Raw genomic sequence first — 21857 nt, 5'->3', positions numbered from 1 at the left:
TGTGAATAGGAACGACTTTCAGTTCACAGTGATCCATTTTCAAGAGTTAGAATTTTGTAGTCCCAGTGTGTCTGAAGCCATTTTAAATTGAAGGTAGTTTCTAACTTTTCACTTTATGATGTGGATGATACTTTATGATCTAGAATGACCTTCAGTTCACAGCTGTGCGTTTTTAAGAGGTAATCGCTTAATTATCTTGATCTTTTAATGTGTTTGAGACAATTTGAATTTGAAGTTTTTTTTTCACTGTATGATGTGGATGACACTGTGTTAAATGAAATGACTTCCGGTTCACAGCAGAACCTTTTTACAGTTAACAACTTCAATTTCTTGGCCAGTTTGTGTGTTTAAGACAATTTGCATCGGAATTTATTTTCTAAATTTCCCATGTATGAGCTGAAATGACTTTGCTACTTCATTTTTAAGCGTTAATAGCCTGACTTGTTAATGTGTTTGTGACCGTTTGAATTTGACTTTTTGTGACTGATTTGTGACCACGCAACTGATGACACACACACACACACACACCATAGGATATGTACTACATTCCAGTGCACAAAGGGGTGATTCATACGTGTGTGTGTGTGTGTGTGTGTGTGTGGAGGTGGACTCCTTTGAAATCACCTTGGGACCGCCACGAGATTCATCCTGGGAAAGACGCTGAAGGAAATAATGAATGGAAAGAGGATGAAGTAAATACGTTGTGCCCCCCCCAATATGTCCCCCATTGGCCAAATCACTCATTGACTGGCTCCATTGTGAAAGTGGCGGAGCGCGCCGATTGGTCGGCGGGGTCTGAATGTCAAGCGCTTCTCGTCCCGGCACTGCGGAATGCGTTGGTGTGTGTGTGGCGCGTCTGATTGTGTCCCGTTGTCCACACTGGCTCTCTTTGTCCACAGGCACATACACAGCGAGTATGTGAACCCAGCATTCCTCCCACTTAGGCCTCCGCTTGCCAAGGAGGGAAAAAAAAAGCAGTAAATAGCAGTACCATTCACGGTCATGTTGGTGTGGTTTCTCCGTGGCCCCCACTTTAAGACACGGCCGGCTAAAAATATTTTATTGCCGTTTTTTTTTTTTTTTACGCGTCTTACTCCCTCTGTTGCTTTCTGGGAGCTCATTACTTCGCGCACGCATAAAACATTTTCCCGTGCCTGCGACAAAGTTCTTTCTTTGGTTTGAGTTTTTGGGCGTTAATGGAAAGTCAGTTGCTGTTCGGCTCCAGGCCAGCGGGTGTCAGTGGAGTTTTCGTATTATAAATCCTTACCTGGGATTAAATGTCTGAAAATTGTCTTTGGGGTTGAATGATTTCATACCGTAATTCCTTGAATATTAAACACACTTTTTTTTTCCCCAAAAATGAAAGGCAAAATTATGGGCGCATCCTACAAACGCTAATTTAGAAATTAAATTGATCAGTCAGACACATAAGCCAAGTTTTACCTCGCCCGTATTCTTACTAACAATAATTGAAACGGGACAAGCTAGGCTAGAGGCTAGACGTCATTTAGCTAGCAGCCAGTGCCTGTTGCAGCTAACACAGTTCATGTTAGCTGGGGTTCTTAAAGCATTATTTTCAATAAAAGAAGCGAGCTGACCGAACCAACATCCGAATCCGGGAATATAAAACCGAAAGGTTATGATGTCTCCATCTGATTCAATTAAGGGTGCGCCGGTTAGAGAACACGGAAAAGTATTCCACTTGACTTTCCTCACGGTAACATAGAAAATACCAGAATTTGACGCCAAAATTAAGGTTGCGTCCTATGTGTGGGGAATTACAATATTTTTTAGTTTGATGACTGTCAAATCAAGAAGAAAAGCATGCTCAAGGGTCTGAAGTGTCAACTCAAAAATCAAACTCATCCCTCTAAGAGTTAACCGCCTATGACAGCAAGCTAAAGCTAACAATCGAAGTTGCCTTTTCAGTATGTTAGTTAACGATCAAAGCGCTGGCCACAGCTCGTCAGCCAGTTAGCGCGATTCGCCTAAATCTGTTGATTGGGGCATCAAAGGGAGATCAGAAAGCAATTATGGTAAAATTATGGCGTTAAAATTGGGCAAATTTCTGTCACGCGCTCACATGACACTAAACGATCGTCGCCTCTCCTGGATATAGCGCTAGCTGAAGTTAGCGTCTCGGGCCGCTAATCGAATCGCTTAATGTGATTCGGCGGCTTATGACTTTGCACCGGTGAACAATTCGGCTTCTGTTCTGCCTTTTTAGTCTCATGTGCTACCATTTGAACAAGTGATTGGGAAAAATAAATACAGCGAAACCCAGACGATTCACGTTTGGGTTTTTGACCAATAGGAGGGGACCATTTGATGAAAACGCCAAAGAACGAAAACTCAAAAAGTGATGTCAGAGACAGTGAAGCGGCGTCGGATATTGTCTGAAAAACTTACCACATTAAACGCAATTTCAAATACCACAAACCTGATTATGATAAACGCCATTAACCCCTGGGGGAAATTTGGACCCAATTTGGGCTTTTTGTTGTTTTTGATGTGCGATTTTGAAGGAAAAACATACAAAAAAAAGCATTAGGCCTCTAAAATATTGCATGGATTGTCAAAACATGACGGTTTTCAATATACCGTCCCTTCTAAATGCTTGCAAACGGGAGATCGAGAGTTATGCCCCATTGGTGTCAAATTTAGCCGATTTTGGGCTCATTTGCTGCCATTCAAAATTGGACATATTGTCAATTTTGGACATATTCTTTCAATGACTTCAATGATTGGCTTAGCCTGGACTCTGCCACTGAACATTTTGAGGGGTTGAAAGTAAATTATATATTTATTTTTGACAATGTTATGACCCTTTCAACGTCAGCCCAAGTTGGGTGATGATAAGGCCACGCTAGTGAAAATTGTTATTTACCAGGAGCGCCATGTTAGCAGCGGAGTAGCTTGCAGTTAGCTAGCTGGCTTTACTCAACAGCAGCATGATACAACAGGCGTCTGTGGGGAACCCATGACCAAAATTGGTTTGACACCCCTGATTTAGTCCTTATATTTATAATTTGCAAATACAGGGAAAAAAATTGCGGTAGAACGCCGTCCTTTGCTGGCGAATTGTCAGCATTAGCGTTTGAGCTTGGTCCCTATCCCCTTGAATGTTCGTCATAAATAAAATGTAATACTGTATAGATATATTTTTTCTTCGCTTTGAAGTGGTTTTGAGAAGAAAAGATGGAGTCCAATGGATGCCCACGGGTCTTACCACATCCTGAGTTGCGCAACAGACTCGCTGTGACCGTCTGGACCAAAATGACAAGAGGCCACGGGCAGCTTTTACGGCCCGCTGCGGGTAGACCATTCGTCTCATTCTCCACCGCAGTAGCAGAACGACGGCAAAAAAAAAAATATGGAAATGAAGAGTGATACAACAGAGCAGGAACAGTAAATCTACGATGTATCGGAATCTTTTTTTTAACCACAAAGGTCTTCTCAGGAAGATGATTTGGACTTTTTTTTTTGCCAGTCAGCGCTAGGTCTTTAAGTACATTACCATGTGATGAGGGACCAAGGTTTGTCCAATGGGTCCAAACTCTCTTGCTATTTGGAGTCCAAAATCTTTCTTTTGCGAGTCTTTTATTGACCAGAAATGTGCTAGTGCGAAGTTCGGGGTGAGGGTCTTTAACCCTAATCGCTAAACGCACACGACTTCCATTCAGAGGACACGAATGCCATCACGGACACAAAGACACTCGAGTGAAGAGATTTGTGGAGAAAAGGCGCAGGAAGGCTGCAATTATCCGCATGAGGAGACATGTTGACGCACTGTTTTGACAGCGTTAAGTACACCGTTGTCAATTTTTGGATATGAAACTGCCAAAACCAAGACGCAGAAAATGGAAACGTCGGATTGAGATATGCTAACATGCTATGCTAACAACAAGGAGATAACCTTTAACCCACGAACGGAAAGGAAACAGGATACTTTTCCGTCTTTAGTAGGGGCAAAAAAGATTCTTGTGGAGATTAAGGGCTGCGGGAAAATTAGCCACTGCAACTAAATGGAGACGATGGAGTATAATAGCTAAATCTCAGTGTGTAGAGCTGATGTGCAAGACTCATTTTTGGTGTACACCTTTCACCATTATGTGAGGATTTATCTGCCAGGAGACTAAGGGCTATAGAAAAATTAGCCACTGCAACAAAGTGTAGATTATGCAGAATACATTTCAGCATTTCAGTCTGATGTGCAATAGTAATTTCCCGTATTCACCTTTCACCTTGAGATGAAGAACTTGATCTGCCAGGAGACTAAGGGCTGTAGAAAAACTAGCTGCTGCAGCTATCTGGAAACTGTGGCGCATGAATTGCGAACAATAAAACTGAAGCGTCTAGAGCTAAGGTACACAATTCTCGTAATTACATCTTAAAATAAGGATATTGTTTTTGTTCATGAGGAGACTAAGGGCAGGAGGAAAATGGGTCATTGCATCCATGTGGAGACTTTGGAGAATGATACCTTATATCCTTAAAATCCAAATAAGGAGCAAGGCTTGTTTTCCTGTTTTTCACCTTTCACCGTTAGATGATGAATTCAATCTGCCAGGAGACTAAGGGCAGTAGAAAAAATAGCGACCAGAAGCAAGGTGGAGACTGTGGAGTGACTGTAATTGTGAGCTGTATATCTGCAGGGTCAAGAACTAAAGTGCAAGATGCTTGTAATTACTTTAGTACAAGGAGTTGATTTTTACAGCATCTATAAGGAGACTAAGGGCAGCAGGAAGTATATTAAGTTAAAGTATCAAACCTCAGTGTCCAAAGTGATGATGCATGACTCTTACTACATTACATCATAAATGTTTTTCCATCCATGAGGAACTAAAAGCAGCAGGAAAATAGGGCACTGCAGTTAAGTGGAGATTATGGAGCAGGATACCTTGAAGTAAAAAAACTTCAGTTGAGAACTAACACCCAGGACACTTTTTTCGTATTTACCTTAAACTATTAGGTGACAAATTTGATCTGAGAGGAGACTAAGGGCAGTAGGAAAACTATCCATTGCAGCAAATTGGAGAATGTGGACTGGAATGCTGTGGGGGGAAAAAAAATGTAGAATTCATTTTCAGTTTTCTTCCCAATATAAGGAAATATTTGTGATCCGTAAAGAGACTGAGGGCTGTTCCAGTCGTATGCTAATTACACTTTGCATCTATATTAGGGACAAAGGGCAAAAATATTGGGACGTGTGTCCATTACACAGGAACAGGAAGCAGAAATGAAAGCCACTGGCATGCGCTGGGACATCTGCGTGTGTATTGCATTTTGTTGGAATTTCAACACTGCATCCTTGAGGTTACCATGGTTACCGACACTGCCGGATCCCCCCCCCTCCCTCGTCAGATGAGAGCATCTGAGGAACTTTGACGGCTTGTCTGAGTCATTTGGAAGCTGACGTAATCCTGACACAAAGCTCCTTTTCTTCTTTTTCACATCAAAGCACTTTGCTGAGCAGAAGATAAAAACAAGATAGCAACGTGAAATTTTGAGTTTTTTTGTTTTTTTTTGGGGGGAGGTAGTGGTTGGATAAATGGACTCACGCAGCGTAAGAACGGTAGAAGCTGGGCTCCCGGTTGGCCTTCCCTGGCCGTGGCCAGAGGGCAGCCATCTTGCGTTGCCGCGGTGACCAGCTTTTGTTCAATTTTGTTTAATAAGGTAAAAAAATGGAACGAAGGTCTTCATTTCCTTTTTCCTTTGTTTCGTTTGAGGCCAGCTGTTTAGGGAGCCTCCAGACTTTTCAACCCCCGCCCCCCCCGTGACATTTGGAAAGTTTTCTTTAAAATCCCCCTGACATTTGGATGGAAATATTGCCCCCCCCCCCCCCCTCCTTCATAACCCACCCAGCTGTTTGTAAAAGCAACAGCAAGAACAGCTAATAACAGTTTGAAGCTTTCCGTCCTTCTTCTGTCCACTGTCTCAACTCGGAGGTGTCCAAACTGCGGGCCTGGGGGCTTTTTTGTGGTCCGCCATTGACATTTTAGAGACTTGAGGCATAGACTTAAAATCTCGCATGGAAATAACCGCCTTCTCATCAATCTTTGCTGAGTAAATTTCAGAGTTTCGCCACATCCAAATCTCCACTTGCTATTGACATGAGAACCAGATGCATTCAAATGCGGTTGGACATTTCAAACTCATGCAGAAAAAAAGGCCATTAATGCATTTAACAATAATACTTGCATAATGAATAATAACAAGTGTTGATCATTGTTGCAATGTTATAATAAATGTTTTACCGTTGTAGTTATAGATGATAGATTTCAGATTACATATCACAAATTTTATGTATTTATTAATTATTATTATTTATTTACATTCATTTTAATTTTAAATTTAAATGATTAAATAAAGACATTAAATAGTATATATTGATATATATATATATATATATATATATATATATATATATAAAAATTTAAAAAATTATAATAATTTTAATTAATTTTTAATTTAAAATGAAAATGAATGTAAATAAATAATAATAATTAATAAATACATAAAATTTGTGATTATTTATTTATTAATTTAATTATTTATTTGCATTCATTTTAATTTTAAATTTAAATGATTAAATAAAGACATTAAATAGTATATATATATATAATATATATTACACAAACAACCATTTTTAACAGAGCCCCGGTTTTGGATTGTAAGGAAAGGATTTCAATTCGGCCCGCCCTCATCGGAGCTGACAGCTGGTTTTGGCGCGGCGGATGGCGACCCGTCTGCTCCGCCACTTGGTCGACCGCTCGCGGCCGAGCCTGAGCCGTGGGAACGGAGGACCCGGGTTGTTTCCGACGTCGCGGGCTCTGGTATTGGCACGCGGCCGCCCCCGAACGTACCGCGTCGTTATACTCGTAGCGACAGCCACGAATGGCAAAATCATCGTCCCGGGTCGTCTGATTCTTACTGAAGTTTTTGTGTTTTTCGAGGAGGAATTCTGAAGATCAAATCGACAGTCAGCCCGGTTACGTGCGGCAGCCTTTTTGACGGCACGCTAATTAAAGGTTCGGCCTCGGAGCGCAGAGAAAGAACAAACATGACTTGGAATTTGTTGATGTGGCACATGCATTGTCAAGACTCTGTAATTTCATCGCGGTCGTGAAGATGCAGTGATTTACGGGATAATTTGTAGCGGCACAATTGAAAGTGGTGTGAGCTCCAGTCAGGGCGAGCGCGATGGAGAATGCCGCTCTGGCTCCTTCTTAGCTCCAGTGTTGTGAACGTTACTTTATAAATATGCTCAAAAAAGTCATTACTATTTTTACTACTACTTACTGGAAAATTAATTATCATCACATACGGTTCCATACAGGAAATGACTGCATATAAGGGGAAACAAACCTGTCACACTTATAAATAAGTCATAAATAAGTCACACTTTAGCAGTTTAAATTCTAAATTTAGCCCTATTACGTTTATATCATTGCTAACATAATTTTGTAGATTAATGAAAAGTACCGTGTTTTTGTCGCATTTGGATGAGATTTAAGATGACGATCTGAAAAGCCGACATCCATTCTTTAGGCACTTCTCCCTGTAATATCCTCTGAAAGTTGAACATTGCTAACTTTTTGTGAGTGAGTTATTTTGCGTTGTTTTACATGTATATATGCTAAACTAAAATGTTTTCGAAATAAGTCGTAATATCGTTTTAAAGAAAGTAAAGGTCAGGTTAGTACAAGTTAGCTTGCTGCTACGAGACACGCACCATCTAAACAAAGCTAGTTAGCATCGTTAGCTTGTCACTTTTGGATTCTCTCTGAAATGTCCCCTGAAGTTGACCATTGCTAGCTTTTTATGAGTTTGTTATTTTGCATTGTTTGACACACTTACGCAAAACTAAAATGTTTTCAAAATAAGTTGTTTCATTGTTTTAAAGTAAATAAAGTTCAGGTTCGTACAAGTGAGCTAGCAGCTAAGAGGTGTGCGCCATGTAAGCAAAGCCAGTTAGCGTTGCTAGCTTGCCACTTAGATTCTCTAAATTTCCCCTGAAAGTTGAACATTGCTAACTTTTTAAGTTTTTTTTTTTTGCGTTGGTTTAAATATACATGCAAAACTAAAATGTTTTCAAATCAAAATTGTTTTAAAGAAAGTAAAGGTCAGGTTAATACAAGTTAGCTAACAGCTACGAGGCGCCCACCATGTAAACAAAGCCAGTTAGCATCGTTAGCTTGCCACGTTTGGATTCTCTCTGAAGTGTCCCCTTAAAGTTGAACGCTACCCAATGAAAATCTCATATACTTGCGTAACACGTCATAGTCGCCGACATTTTCGGTAATTTTTGATAATTAGCGTAACTTAAGCATATCACGCCAAAGTTCAATTAAGGGTCCGCTTGTCACCTGCGAAAGTGGTTGTGAAATTTTTCGTCCACGTGGCCAGCTAGGCATGCAAATTCCAGTGAAAGCGAGACCGCCACAGTCAAGAAGGGGATCTTCGGTATCCGTCGTTTAGGCTGAATCAGGGTACTGGGGCTACCTTATCCCCTCTGGCGTCAGATCCTATTTATAGACCCTCAAAAAAAAAACCCGCACCTCCTCCGCTCGACGTAAACCCGCCGTATATATTACGCATTAATTAGAATCTCTTGTTCCAGCTGCTCCGCATTCTCCTCTTTGCTCAGCGCTCTGGTTTCTTACTGCCCTTAGTCTCCTTAAAATTGCTCTCCTCAATCCCGGAACGTAAAACAGGAAATCTATGTTCTCTTCCATATTTTTGTTTTATTAGAATGTCTTTTTCGAGATGCTCCACATTCTCCACTTTGTTGTATTGCTCGATTTCCGGCTTCCTGTTTCCTCTCTGATAAAATATCTCTCTTTTGTTGTTGTTTGTTGGCGTGTCTCCAGGGGACTGCTCCATAGTCTCCCCCCTTGACTCCACTCTCTCAGTCTTTGTGTCGGATAAGGCGCGCCTCCTCAGAAATGCTCACAGGAGGCCCATATTCTCCTCCGCTCAATGTAAATCCACTGTATATATTACGCATTAATTAGAATCTCTTGTTCCAGCTGCTCCGCATTCTCCTCTTTGCTCAGCGCTCTGGTTTCTTACTGCCCTTAGTCTCCTTAAAATTGCTCTCCTCAATCCCGGAACATAAAACAGGAAAACTATGTTGTCTTCCATATTTTTTTTTTTTATTAGAATGTCTTTTTCGAGATGCTCCACATTCTCCACTTTGTTGTATTGCTCGATTTCCCGCTTCCTGTTTCCTCTCTGATCAAATATGTCTCTTTTGTTGTTGTTTGTCGGCGTGTCTCCAAGGGACTGCTCCATAGTCTCCCCCTTGATTCCACTCTCTCACCTTTTGTGGCGCCCCTCCTCAGACACCAGCGCAGGAGGCCCATATTCTCCCCCGATAGATTTTTCACCGCACATACGATGCATTTGTAGCAAGCTGAGATCAATTTTTAAATGGCCACTTAAAACAAGGCTTCTATCGATCTTTGAGGCAGAGGATAAATAATAAATAATTTTGCCGTTCTCTTCCTTGGTTATGCGTTTCGAAGCTCGAATCCATTCGATTTGAACGGAGGCGACGCTGTTGAATTTATGACCGCTTCTACGAGGAAGCGCCCGATTGATTTGGATGCAAATAAACGCCGGCTAAATCTGTCTCCAATAAACATTTTCATGCATATTCAGTAGAACCGACCCGGCAAGATGGGAGTTGCTTAAGTCAACTAATCTCAGCCGTTGTGCAAAAATGACAAGTTTGATGCGCAAACTTTGCGCGTGTGGGCGTTTTGTTTGTGCTCTCGCCGCGCGGAGGCGTTGTAGCTTTTTTTGCACCCCGCCGAATGGAAATGCGGGTACTGAAGAACTGGTCACGGTCATTGTTCAGCTCTGTGTTTTTTCTGCTTATGCGGATGTTAGCGTTTAGCGGAAGTTTATTGTATGATGAGAAGATAGCCGTTTGGCTCCTTGATATATTTTCTTTGTGAATCGCTGGGGTTTTACACACGCCATTTGTTTGTGTGTGTATGCGTCAAACGAGGCTAGCGTTCAGCCTCTGGCTCGCAGCGGGCTGCTGTAATGAAGGAGTGTTCTTTTTGCCACCTTACACAAGTGTGTGGATGCCAATGTGTGAGACTGTAGTTTGTGTGTGTCTGAAAGAGAGAGATTTGGACAGTATGTGCTCATTTGAGAATCTCAGGATGAATTTTCAGAGATTGTAGTTTTGTGTGGCCGTGTGTGTGAGAGAGAGCGAGAGAGGCTCTTAATGTGAGATTCTTTTAGAGACAATGTATGGTGTATGTGGGGTATCGTGATATGCGAAGAATGAGTGTGTATGTGAGAGAGGAAGTTGAGGAGTGAGTGTATGTGTAAATGTGAGTTATTCTGTGTTATGAGAGAGCAAGTATGTAAGAGAGTTTTTGAGCATCTCAGCGTGGGTGTTCTGCATGAGAGTGGCAGCGTGCTATGTGGGAGAGTGGGAGCGTGTCTAAGACAAGTGTTTGAGGGAAATGTGAGAGAGTGTGAGTACATGAGTGTGCGTTTCTGCACATGAGATTCTTTGAGACAATGTCTGTGAGCTTATGTGGGATATATGTGTGTGAGAGGAAATTTAGCAGTTGTGAGTTTGTTATTTCACTCGCTGACATTGTATGTGAGAGAGTTTGGGACCATCTAAATGTCTAAGTGTGAGTAAACTGTGTATGTTGTATAAATGAGTGCTGCAGCATTCTATAACTCAATGTGAGACAGTGTGTGAGAGAATGTGTGTGTATGTGAGTGTGTGTATGTGTGAGCACACATTAGATTCTTTTAGAGAATATATGAGAGTGTATGTGGGATATTGTGTTGTTTGAGAGAATGAGTGTATGTGTTAGTGAGAGGAAGTTAAACAGTCAATATGTAGATGTGTAATGAGAGAGTGGGTATGTAAGACAGTTTGGGAGCATCTAAGTGTGGGTGTGTTGTATGAGAGTACAAGTATACAATGTAAGAGAGTGTGAGTGTCTAAGTGTGTGTGTTTGAGTATTGTGAGTTTGTGAATTGTGAGAGTGCTTATACATGAGAGAGATTGTGTGTGGGGTAATCTGTATTCTGCACAGTGTTTATGAACGCGTGTGTATGTGAGTTTGGGAACATCAAAGTGTACAAGTGTTGAATAAGTGAGTATGGCATCATGCTAGAACACCATGTGAGAGGGTGTTTCCGAGAGAACGAGTGTGTGTAAGAAGGTTTACGTGGTTTTGAGTACATGTGAGAGAATCCGAGTGTGCATTTTTGGGCAGAGAAAAAGTCATATAACCCATTTTAGCAACAAGTGGCTCAAAGTTCCTCTTAATTTGCTCTCAATTTGAAAAACGTGCTGTTAGCGCCAGGAAACGCACCAAATTAAAATCCATTTGTGTATCACTGTTCAAAAGCATGCGAGCGTGCAATTGCAAGCGCGGTGAGTCATAGACGCTGCGGCTATTACCTTTTGTTCTGCTGTCATGCCGGCCCACTATCCTTTTCCTCCAGGTGTCAACAAAAGACCAGCGGTGCGTTTGTGTGCGTGCACGAGAATGCGAATATATCACACCCATTGGCAGTGTGTACAGTACACACTGTATCCCCCATGAGATCACCACGTTGAGCATGTCTATATGTGTGTGTGCGTGTGCACACGTATGTGTGATGTCCTTGTGCGACACCAATCGGCGTCCACAAATCCAGCTTCGGTGGCCTCATGTCGTAAATCTTTGTGCATTACAAACAGATGTGTGCAGCGCTCTCCGTTTACTGTATGCGCATTGTGACTCAGTCCTAAGACATTTCCAACATATGCTAATAGATCACCTAGATGTTAGCGCGATGCTAATTTAGTCCTACGCAGTGTAAACAGAAACTAAAAGCGATTGGAGCAAATACTTGTTTAACTGCAGTACTTGTATTGGAGTTGTATTTTTTTATTTATGGGGGAATTTTTGACCCGAATCAAAAAGAGGTCTGGGATACACCAAAATGGTCCCCCCCAATTCCAAGAGGTCTCCACAAGTCCAAAAGTCCCCACAAACACAGTAAGACCTGTGATTTTGTCCCCACCACGTTGCGAAACCAACAGCACACAAACGCGCACAAAAGAAAGTCTGAAGTTATGGGGTCTACCAAAATGGTCCCACAAGTCCAAGCGGTCCCCACAACTACTTAAAACCAATGATTTTGTCCCTATCATGTAGCAAAACCAACAAAACACACACACAATGTGAATTGATAAACGGATAAAATACAAACAACACACTGAGCAGTCTCACACACATACACATGGATTTTCTACCATAGTGAGGACACACACATATACTCTAACAGCAAGTCTCGACTCTCAAAAAGCGCTCTGAACTTGTGGGATCCACCAACATGGTCCCACAAGACCAAGAGGTCCCCACAAGTTCAAGCGGTCCCCACAAAGACAGTAAAAAGCCTGGATTTTGTCCCCACCACGTGGCAAAACCAAAGCACGCACACGCACAGTGGCACATCCTCTGTTACTGGGCTATTTTCTTCCCCGGTGTTGGGAGGCTATTCCCGGACTAGTGTTTGTGCATGTGACCCGAGTCGCACCCCCTCTGGCAAAATGGCCGCCCGGCTTTTCATCTCAACTTATGTCTTGTATACGTGTCTCCACTCTTGACCTTTTCCAGCCCCTCAAGGGCATTCTTCATCTTTTTCTTCTCTCACTTTAATCGACACCTCTTTCTCTTTGGAACAATCGCAAGAGCACGCTAACGGCCGTTTTGGCTCAAGTTTTTCAATGACGAAATCGGAGTTGCCTTTGTAGTCTTTGGCGTCGTCTCTGTGCGTATTTTTGTACGCAAAAAAAAAAAAAAAAAAAAAAAAAAAAATATATATATATATATATATATATATATATATATATATATATATATATATATATATACACTATATATATATATATATATATGTATATATATATATGTATATATATATATACTGTATGTGTGTGTATATACAGTGTGTGTATATATATATATATATATATATATATATATATATATATATATATATATATATATACTGTATATATATAATATAAATATAATTATTAATTATTAATAATTATACATATACTGTATGTGTGTGTATATACAGTGTGTATATATATATATATATAATATATATATAACTATTATTAATTATTAATAATTATTAATTAATATACTATATATATGTAACTATTGAATTAAAATAGTCCTTCTCCAATGGGGGTGGGGGGGGCACAAAAGGTTTTGTCTTTCCCGAGGGGGTGCAAAAAAGATTTTAGTCTTACCTGGGAGGAGGGGGGGGGGGCTTTGAATTAAAGTAAGACGTTGAAGTGGCGAGACCTGTCATTACGCATGTGTGAACGTTAAAATGCATGAAGTGTGTTTTGCTTTTTCATTGGCCGTCCGTCACTTCTCTTTGATGTAAGCACTCGCGAGCGGCGGCCCCTTCGGCACAAAACACACACACGCACACGCACACAGAAAGGCGGCGCGAATAGCTCCACACCTCATTATGAGCGAGCGGCCCCCAAGGACGGCGCGGCAAATTTACCCTTTGGGGAAGCGCGGAGGGCGAGGAAAAGGATGTTTTTGTGACTCACCACTTGGCTTACGGTTAAAAGCCTTATAAGGCGCGCGCGCACACCCGAGCGCCGACGGCGCGTGCGAAAAAGCAGAAAAGCAAACATGAATGAAAATGAGTAAGGCTTCAAAACATCGGAAATAGGCACAGAGTTCCTCTCATGTGACTTGTTTTTATTGCTATTATTATTAGATACTATTTTTTCCCCCAGATTCATGCCAGTATCACTCTTTCAGTACGCACCGATACTCTGTAACGATACCTTTTGAAGATTTGGCCTGAAATGAAAGAATTCATGAAAATAAATGATGGTAAAAAATAAGAGATAAATAATAATATGAATAAAGTAATAATATGTGAAAATGATTAGCTGACAAATTTGACACTTTTTTTTTGAACGCCAAGCAATGTCATTCAATTGTACATATTTTTGAGGAAAATATTAAAAATTAAATTTCTACAGAATAGATATATTTTCTCTGAAAAAAAGCAATAATTCTAAAAAAAAAATACAAAATATGTTTATAAAAACTTTATCCAGGTAAGATATTTCTGTTTATTTGTTTTAGGTTTTTTTTTGGAAAACTTGCATTTACTCTGGAAAATATACAGTATAATTTAGGGAAAATTGAAAAAAAATTAAATTTCTACAAAATGTCAACATTTTCTCTGAAAAAATACATTATTTCTAAAAAAAAAAAATACAAAACACATCGATTAAAAAAAAAAACGTATTTATTCATGTAAGATTTTTCTGTTTAATTTCTTTCTGGAAAATTTGCGTTTAATATGGAGAACTTTTTGGGGGAAAATGTTCAAAATTCAATTTCTACAAAATGTATGTATTCTCTCTGAAAGCCATAAAAAAAAAAAAATCCAAAATACATGTATAAAAAATACCCCTAACCCTAACCTCATTTTTCAGTATTTCTTGCTGATGTTTTTTTTTTCCAACCATTATTAAACTTGGGTCATTCTTGAGCGCATAAATTATCTCCATTATTTCCTAAGGAGAAAAACGGATTTAGAGTCCAACTAAGTATAATTATCCGCTGACGCAACAGTCTTTCATCTGCGTCCAAAGTTCTCGTAACCGGAAAGGCAGTAAATGAGCAAAGTTGAGCTTTTCCACTCTCCGGACTGCCGCGCGTTTGCAAATGGCGCTTTGGAGGCCGAGTGCGATGGGAACGGCGCCGTCCACAAATGGCGTCTCAAAGACGCCTCCTCCGCGGCGGAGTGTGTCTTTGCGTGTGTATGGACCGCTGTCGCTGTCCGTCAGCGGGTCATATGAGGAGCAGATTAGGGTTTCTGACCGCAAACCCCTTGTCGCCACCGCCCGTTGCCACGGAGACGGCGAGGAGCGCGGTCGCGTTCCCGGTAACGACGGGCCGTGACGCCCCCGGCGACCGCCCCCCCCCCCCGGCAACGGACCACGCCCTCATCCTAAAATCTAAATCGGGACTCTCCGGGGCTCCGTCGCCTTGCGGGTGCCAAACTTCTCAGTCATTTACGATTGGATCATCGCGCCGCCATGCCGCCGTCGCGGGACAATTTATTGGGAACGCTTACATCACTTTGTGACAACCGATGTTGGGCAAACTCCATCGTGTACGTTCTACATATATATATATATATATATATATATATATATATATATATATATATATATATATATATATATATATATTAGGACAGTATATTTTAATTAAAAAAAAATATATATATATATATATATTCTACATTTTTTTATATAAGTAATACACAAATACACACATATAATAGTACAGTATACAGTGTATAATATTTTATATATTTTTTGGGAGGTGGGGGTGGACTTGTGTATAACCACATGAGATTGAATGTAAAAAAACGTTTTTGGTATTGAATGAGTTTTAAAAAAGGTGGACTTGACACAGCTCAACACACAAACACACGCATATATACACATTTATATAAATATATACAAATTTTAACAGGACTAATTGTAGGTATCAGCAAATGTAGTTTAATGACATTAATGCTACATTGGTGAAAGGAGCAATAAGTTTGAATTAAAGCAGTAGTTTCTAATTAAGAGCAAATTAATTGGAACATAAAGCGACTCGGACTCCAGCTCATTTTGTGGTCAACCGTCCCCACAAATACATTTGTGAAGTTTTTTTACAGTATTATCATTATTGGCGCAATTTTCCCAAAGACAATCTAGACATAAATCTTGTAAGGTTTACACTATATATATACACTATATACACATAACTGTAAAGCTGAAATATATATATATATATATATATATATATATATATATATATATATATATATATATATATATATATATATATATATATATATATATATATATATAAAGCGTGTGTGTGTGTGTATATACATACATATACTGTATGTGTGTGTGTATATACAGTGTGTGTATATATATATATATATATATATATATATATATATATATATATATATATATGTGTGTGTGTATACATACACATACTGTATGTGTGTGTGTGTGTGTATATATATATATATACACACACATACATACAGTAACTCTACAAAAAAAAGACAAAAAATGGACTTGGATTGAATGACTGGAATCCTAAAACCAATAAAAACATAAAAATACGTCTGCGATTTTATGATATAATATTCCGTAATATGTCCCCCGATGGCAGTTAGAATGAATTCTGCCCGGCGACAAAGCGCAGCGCTATTCCGGCAATCTACGTCACTCCATCTGCTGTATAGCTCCAAGGATATTTTATATCTTCAAACCTACTTTATATGAGCTTTTTCGTTGTTGTTGAGGTTTGGTCTTTTCTATCACAAAGTTGCTCGTGCGTTTTGAAGCGCTACAAGAGTCCCACCGCAGCTGTAAGGTTTACGCATGTTGATTTATGACGTATGGGAATGTGCTGAGTCAGCGCCACTCCAGGGAAGAGGGGGGAGGCAAGAACACGAGGAAGACGAATGAAATTTTCGAGTCTGTTTCACGTGCCGGACTGAGAATGATTTTCTTTGACACCGAATTATTTTTATACACCGAATGTTTATTTTCCCAGGCACCTTTAAACCGCGCTAAATTAGCTAATATGAACGTAAAATGCGCACAAATGTTTTATCTTGCTATTTGGATATTTTTTTCAACATTCAGCTGGACATGTGTTATCTATTGGGTTAAGTGTTGTGTTCACAGGTCTTATTTTATTGCTCTGTGATGACTAACTGATAGGAATCTGAAATTCATTACTCCTCAACGGTGCTTGTTTAGCTAGAAGTTGGACATCTAAAACCTAAAAACAAAGATTTTCAAGTTATATCCTTGATCGTTGTCATGAATACCCTCACGCAGCGGTTTTCAAATGGGGGTACTTGAAAATTAAACAGACATGCAAAAATACTTTAAAAATAACGATTGAATCGTTTCAGGAAAGTATAAGTTCAAAAAGCAAATTATAGTAGTCGTTCAGTAGGTTATTTAATTTTATTATTGTAAAAACTCAGATTCTCCCCACTAGAATGGTTGGACCCAACTTGTCACGTGCCACCTCTCGTTACCTGTCGTTAATTATTTATTTGTGTGAACGCAAAAGAGGACACTTTACGTTCTGCGGACACATTTTTATTTATTTTTTTCTTTTTGAGAACAGGTCTGTCTTTGGGGGAACAAATAATTATGAGTTATTAAGTTAATCATTTATTTTTGTGAACAGATCTCTACCGTAACCCCAAAACAGGACACTTTATGTTTGATATTTTTCTGTGGACAAATCCTTATTTATAATTTTCTTAGAGTAGGTCTGACACTTTATATTGATTATTCTTTTGTGGAAAAACATGTAATAATAATGAAACTATTTCTTTTTGATAACATATTTCTTCAATGGTCCAAAAGAGGACACTTAAGTTTGATTCTTTTTTTTGTGGACCAATACAAATGAAAATTGGAAGGGTCTAAAGTTGAGTAAATCAGACACTGATGGTATGTTTTAAGTCTCCCCAAAAATGCTTTTCACTGATTAAGGGGTACTTTAACGAAAATCTATTTCACAGGGGTTACATCGCCTAAAAAAAAGGTTGAGAACCACTGCCCTAACGGTTTTCTCTTGTGTTCCCTTTCACCCTTCCTGCCACCTCCACCCCTCTCCTTTCCTTCTGCTGAATCCTAGGTGGCACCCCCCCAAGCCCGAAAAGCGCAACGCCTCCCCCGGAGGCGAGAGACTCGAAGAGTGAGACTGAGGGCGAGCGGCGACTGAGGGCAAGCGGCGAGAGCCGGGAAAAGGGCAGTGGGCCATCTGCGCTCGGTCCCCCGCTATTCCGCAGCTGCGTCGGAATTAGCGAGTACTTCTCCGCGGCTTGGGGACTTTTAAAAAAAGGAGGAGGAGGCGATAAAGGATTTTGTCCGGCGTTTCATTGCACGAGGCGACGAGCCAAGTGCGGAACCATGCCGAAGCCTCGCTGGCAGCGGATGAGGCCCGTGGGGGTTGCGTCTTTGGAGGGAAGGGTGATAGCCCAGCTGGATGTTCCGCTGTCGCCGTCCTGCCTCGCTGTCATTAGCGGATAACGAGCTGCTGCGAGGGAGGAAGCGGAGAAGCAGGAAGAACCTTGCAGCTGTTATTAAAAGGCCCAGAGATCTTACGTCTCTTTTTTGCAACGGGACTTTTTAAAGGATTCCGTGCGAAAGAATCTGCGACTCATCTGAGAAAACTTCAAAAGACGTTTGATTGGACTTGGATTTTTTTTTTTTTTGCATGGTCTATGCCCTGACGGATTAGTTTGGTGACATTGGTCACCATGGCAGCAGCCTACCGTGTGGTGGTGAGCAGCGTGAGCTGCTACAACAGCGTGGTGGTGGACCGGCGCACGCACTCCCACGCTGTGCACTATTGTTCCGGCCCGTGTAGAGCGCAATCGCAGGGGCTGGAATGTTCTGTGGCCCATCACGGCACCTGCTCCGAGTTACTGGTAGCGCCAGACTCACCCTACGCCGACCTGAACGGCCCGTCGGGACACTCCAGGTCACTCGCCGCCCAACAGATCCTTCACCACGGTAAAACAAGCGGTACCATTGACACGGGTTATCACTGCGGTTTGGAGAGAGCAGGGAGCAATGGCAATTTGTTTGAGGAAAGCAGCATGTGGCGAGGAAAGAAGAATCCTAGTGTCGGAGGATCGACGGGCAATCTGAGCTGCGGGACTTACGGAAGCCTCAAGGACATCACCGAAGAGGCCATCAACCTTGCCAGCGGCAAGCTCAAAGAGTTTTCCTTCGACAAGCTCCGCCTCTCCTCCTCCAGCCACGTCACCTTCCGGAAAGGCCGCAAGGTCCGCCCCGACTCGTTCAGCCGTCGGTCCACAGATCTGGAGATCATCTACGGCCATTTCAGTTCCAACGTCTCCACCGGCAGTACGACAAACGGAACCGCCGCCGCTCCCAACGATGAGAACGCACCGCCCTGTTTGGAGACCAAAGCGAAGGGCGGTTCCGGCTCCCTGTCATCTATCGTGAAAGTAAATGGCTCAGGCGGCAGCGGGTCACCGGACCAAAGCGTGAACACCCTGGCCTCCCTTTACCGCAACACTCTAGGGGACGAAAACCTGATTGCCCGTCTTCTGGAAAAAACTTGGGGCGAGGCAGGTGCCGGCGGTGCTGGTGGGGAAGACATCCGCGCCTGCCTTGACATCCTGCTCAAATGCTCAGAAGACCTAAAGAAATGCACCGACATCATCAAGCAGTGCATCCGACGCAAGGCCGGCGGAGGGCCCCAAGACGGAGGGGCCAGTCCGGATAGCGTGTACAGAGCCTTGATGACCCGACTTAGCATGTACCTAAAAAGACTACCTCTGGAGTTGGAAGGAATCGGAGGGAGCGGGCAGGGTGGTCTGGGGACACCCGGGAGTGGGCACGGAGATCTAATGGAGCTGGTGAACAGTCTCCACACGCTTCAACAAGCGCCATTTTCACCGATATTTGGCAGCGAGCAGCCCCCTCGTTACGAGGACGTAGTGCAGTCCTCTCCGAACTCCAAGGCGGCTTCTCATTTGTCGTCATCCACTCCTCACATTTCCGTCCAGAGCTCCGCATCCAAAGCGCTAACCAATGGACTACAGCATCCTCCCTCTTCCGTTACGCGTCAGAATCTATCTCCCACTCCTGTCTCAATTTCTCCGTCCAGTCGCTCTCCGACACACTCGCCGTCCCGTCTTCGAACCTCCCCGACCCCACCGTACACCCATACCCCTCCGGGAACCCCGTTGGAGGCGCTCTACATTGAGGAGGAAGATGTCGATACAGGTAAGATGTCTGAACGGATCACATACTCACATCATAGACCCCAGAACAAAGACGTATCAAGTAAATCTGTGTATCAATCTCAACTAGACTCTACCGGCGTTGTCCACGATCAGACGAGGCCGCCACCCAGGAACGAAGACATTGACAAACTGCTCATGGATCTAGAGACTCTCTCCCAGAGTATGAGCAACCCCAGGACTACTGAGCCACCGCTTCCGATCAAGACCCGCAAGCGAGGCGGCGGCGGTCTAGGGATCATGTCCGCTGATGCCCAGGCACAGCCTAAAATGTCTCAGTTCCAAGTCAAAACTCCTCCGAGCCACCCGGACATGAACGTCACCAGTTCCAAAACCCCTCAGGTAGACAACCGCGGTCCTCTCGTCGGTGAGGAGCCGGAGGACGGCGCGTTGCTGTTGAGAATCTTGGAGAGCATTGAGAGTTTTGCCCAGGAGCTTGTGGACTCGGGGACGGGGAACACCGGAAGCGCTGAGAGGAACAGCGGGAAGGAACGCGAGGTCATGAAGCTCCTGCAGGGCACGCTGGCCTCCACTGGGAGGCCTGACACCCCCACGGATAGTTCGGCTGTACAAATTGCTCCCTCGTCCAATTCAGTGGAATCGGTTCCGACAATAACCGTTCCGGCCATACCGCCCAAACTCTCTGCGCGGACACAAAAAACTGCAGGGGAAGAAGTATGCACGGCTTTATCTGGAAATCAGCCTACACCCGAGGCTGTATCCACATCTGTGCCTAAATTTGCGACACTGGAAGCAAAACACACCGTTTCGGAAGTCCCTTTGGTACGTGCCAAATCCACCGTTCCACCTACAAGCTCGCGATCCCTCTCCGAGGTGCGGAACGATGCAGCGCCTAAAGTTTCGCCCGCCGGGTCCGGCCCGCCTGTGGTAGTTGAGAGAGATCCGGCTGTCACCATCGGGGACTCGCCGCTTTTGAGAGACACGGGTTCCAACCTGCTCATCCAGCAGACTCCTGAAGTCATCAGGGTAGGCTCCAATTCATTATTTTCCTCGCTTGATTGACCGCGCGTGTCTGAAAAAGCCTATAATATATTTTCCGAACTACAAGGCTCACCAAAAAGCCTTCAATATTCTCAAAAGCTGACGGTGAGCCTTATAATTCAGTGCGCCTTATACAGCACAAAAACCTCGAGTTTTCATTGGGGGGGGGGGGGCGCGAAAAAAATCACAGTCGCCATGTAAATTCTTCAATTTTTACCTCTGCATTTTGGTTGTTTAACTTGAATCCACTGCTGTGAACTGAGTCATTCAAGGTCACAAAGCATAGCATCATCCACATCATAACACTGCCTGAGAAAATACTAAAATGTGGAATAGCGTTATCCCGCCTTACTTTGAAGGATCTAAAATCTAAAACCTGTATTGGTTTGTACAACGATTTTGTAACAATTCCTTACCTTTACAATTCCTTATACTGTAGTGTGAAAACCGGGGACAGATCCAGGGTGCGTCCCTGTGTCCCACATTCACCTCCAGTCAAAAAGTCAGCCTGCAATGAGCCAACACTTCATCCGTGTCATTGGCCGGCGCTCTTCCAGTATTTTGGGCATGTTGAGTAACTCGTGTTGCCATGTGGCGGGCCACCCAATTGGAGCTGCTTGATGGAAGGTGCGGCGGTTTTGCGGGGGGTTGAGGGGGGTTAAGTTGTTGGCACCACTAGTGCTAGCTGTATGGTTAGCCTCCTCCCCTGGTGGAAGGAGGTGTCTGTGTGTGTGTGTGTGTGTGTGTGTGTGTGTGTGTGCGCGTGTGTGTGTGTGTGTGTGTGTGTGTGTGTGGGACCTAAATCTGTCCGCCCCCCCTGTACTATGGCATCCTGCAAACAGACTTGCTGTCGCCACAGTGTAAATGGACCTGCGCATGTGTTCTGCTCAAGTGTTGTTGTTTTGTTTTTTTGCATACTCAATGTGTTGCATTCTGAACTC

At 42.5% G+C, this 21857-nt stretch overlaps 1 protein-coding gene across 4 annotated transcripts in view; it reads left to right on the top strand.

The window, feature by feature from the left end:
• Positions 1 to 21857, top strand: part of ppp2r3a (protein phosphatase 2, regulatory subunit B'', alpha) — a 41602-nt gene that overhangs the window by 3424 nt on the left and 16321 nt on the right. For 2 of the 4 annotated variants that reach the window (XM_088432484.1, XM_088432483.1), the window contains exons 2-3: positions 17772 to 19897; positions 19985 to 20901. In XM_088432484.1, the coding sequence (XP_088288610.1) occupies positions 18397 to 19897; positions 19985 to 20901 (2418 nt within the window). In that variant the 5' untranslated portion in view covers positions 17772 to 18396. Of the gene's footprint in view, positions 1 to 17771; positions 20902 to 21857 lie in introns of all 4 variants that reach the window. The other 2 variants (XR_015867730.1, XM_088432482.1) reach the window with 1 other exon arrangement.

This window comes from Hippichthys cyanospilos, chromosome 14 (genome assembly GCF_059441005.1).
Source record: "Hippichthys cyanospilos isolate Australia breed blue-spotted pipefish chromosome 14, RoL_Hcya_1.0, whole genome shotgun sequence".
In the NCBI taxonomy this organism is placed as follows: Eukaryota; Metazoa; Chordata; class Actinopteri; order Syngnathiformes; family Syngnathidae; genus Hippichthys; species Hippichthys cyanospilos.
Note: the sequence above shows the minus strand (reverse complement) of the source record. Positions and strands in the feature narration are given on the sequence as shown.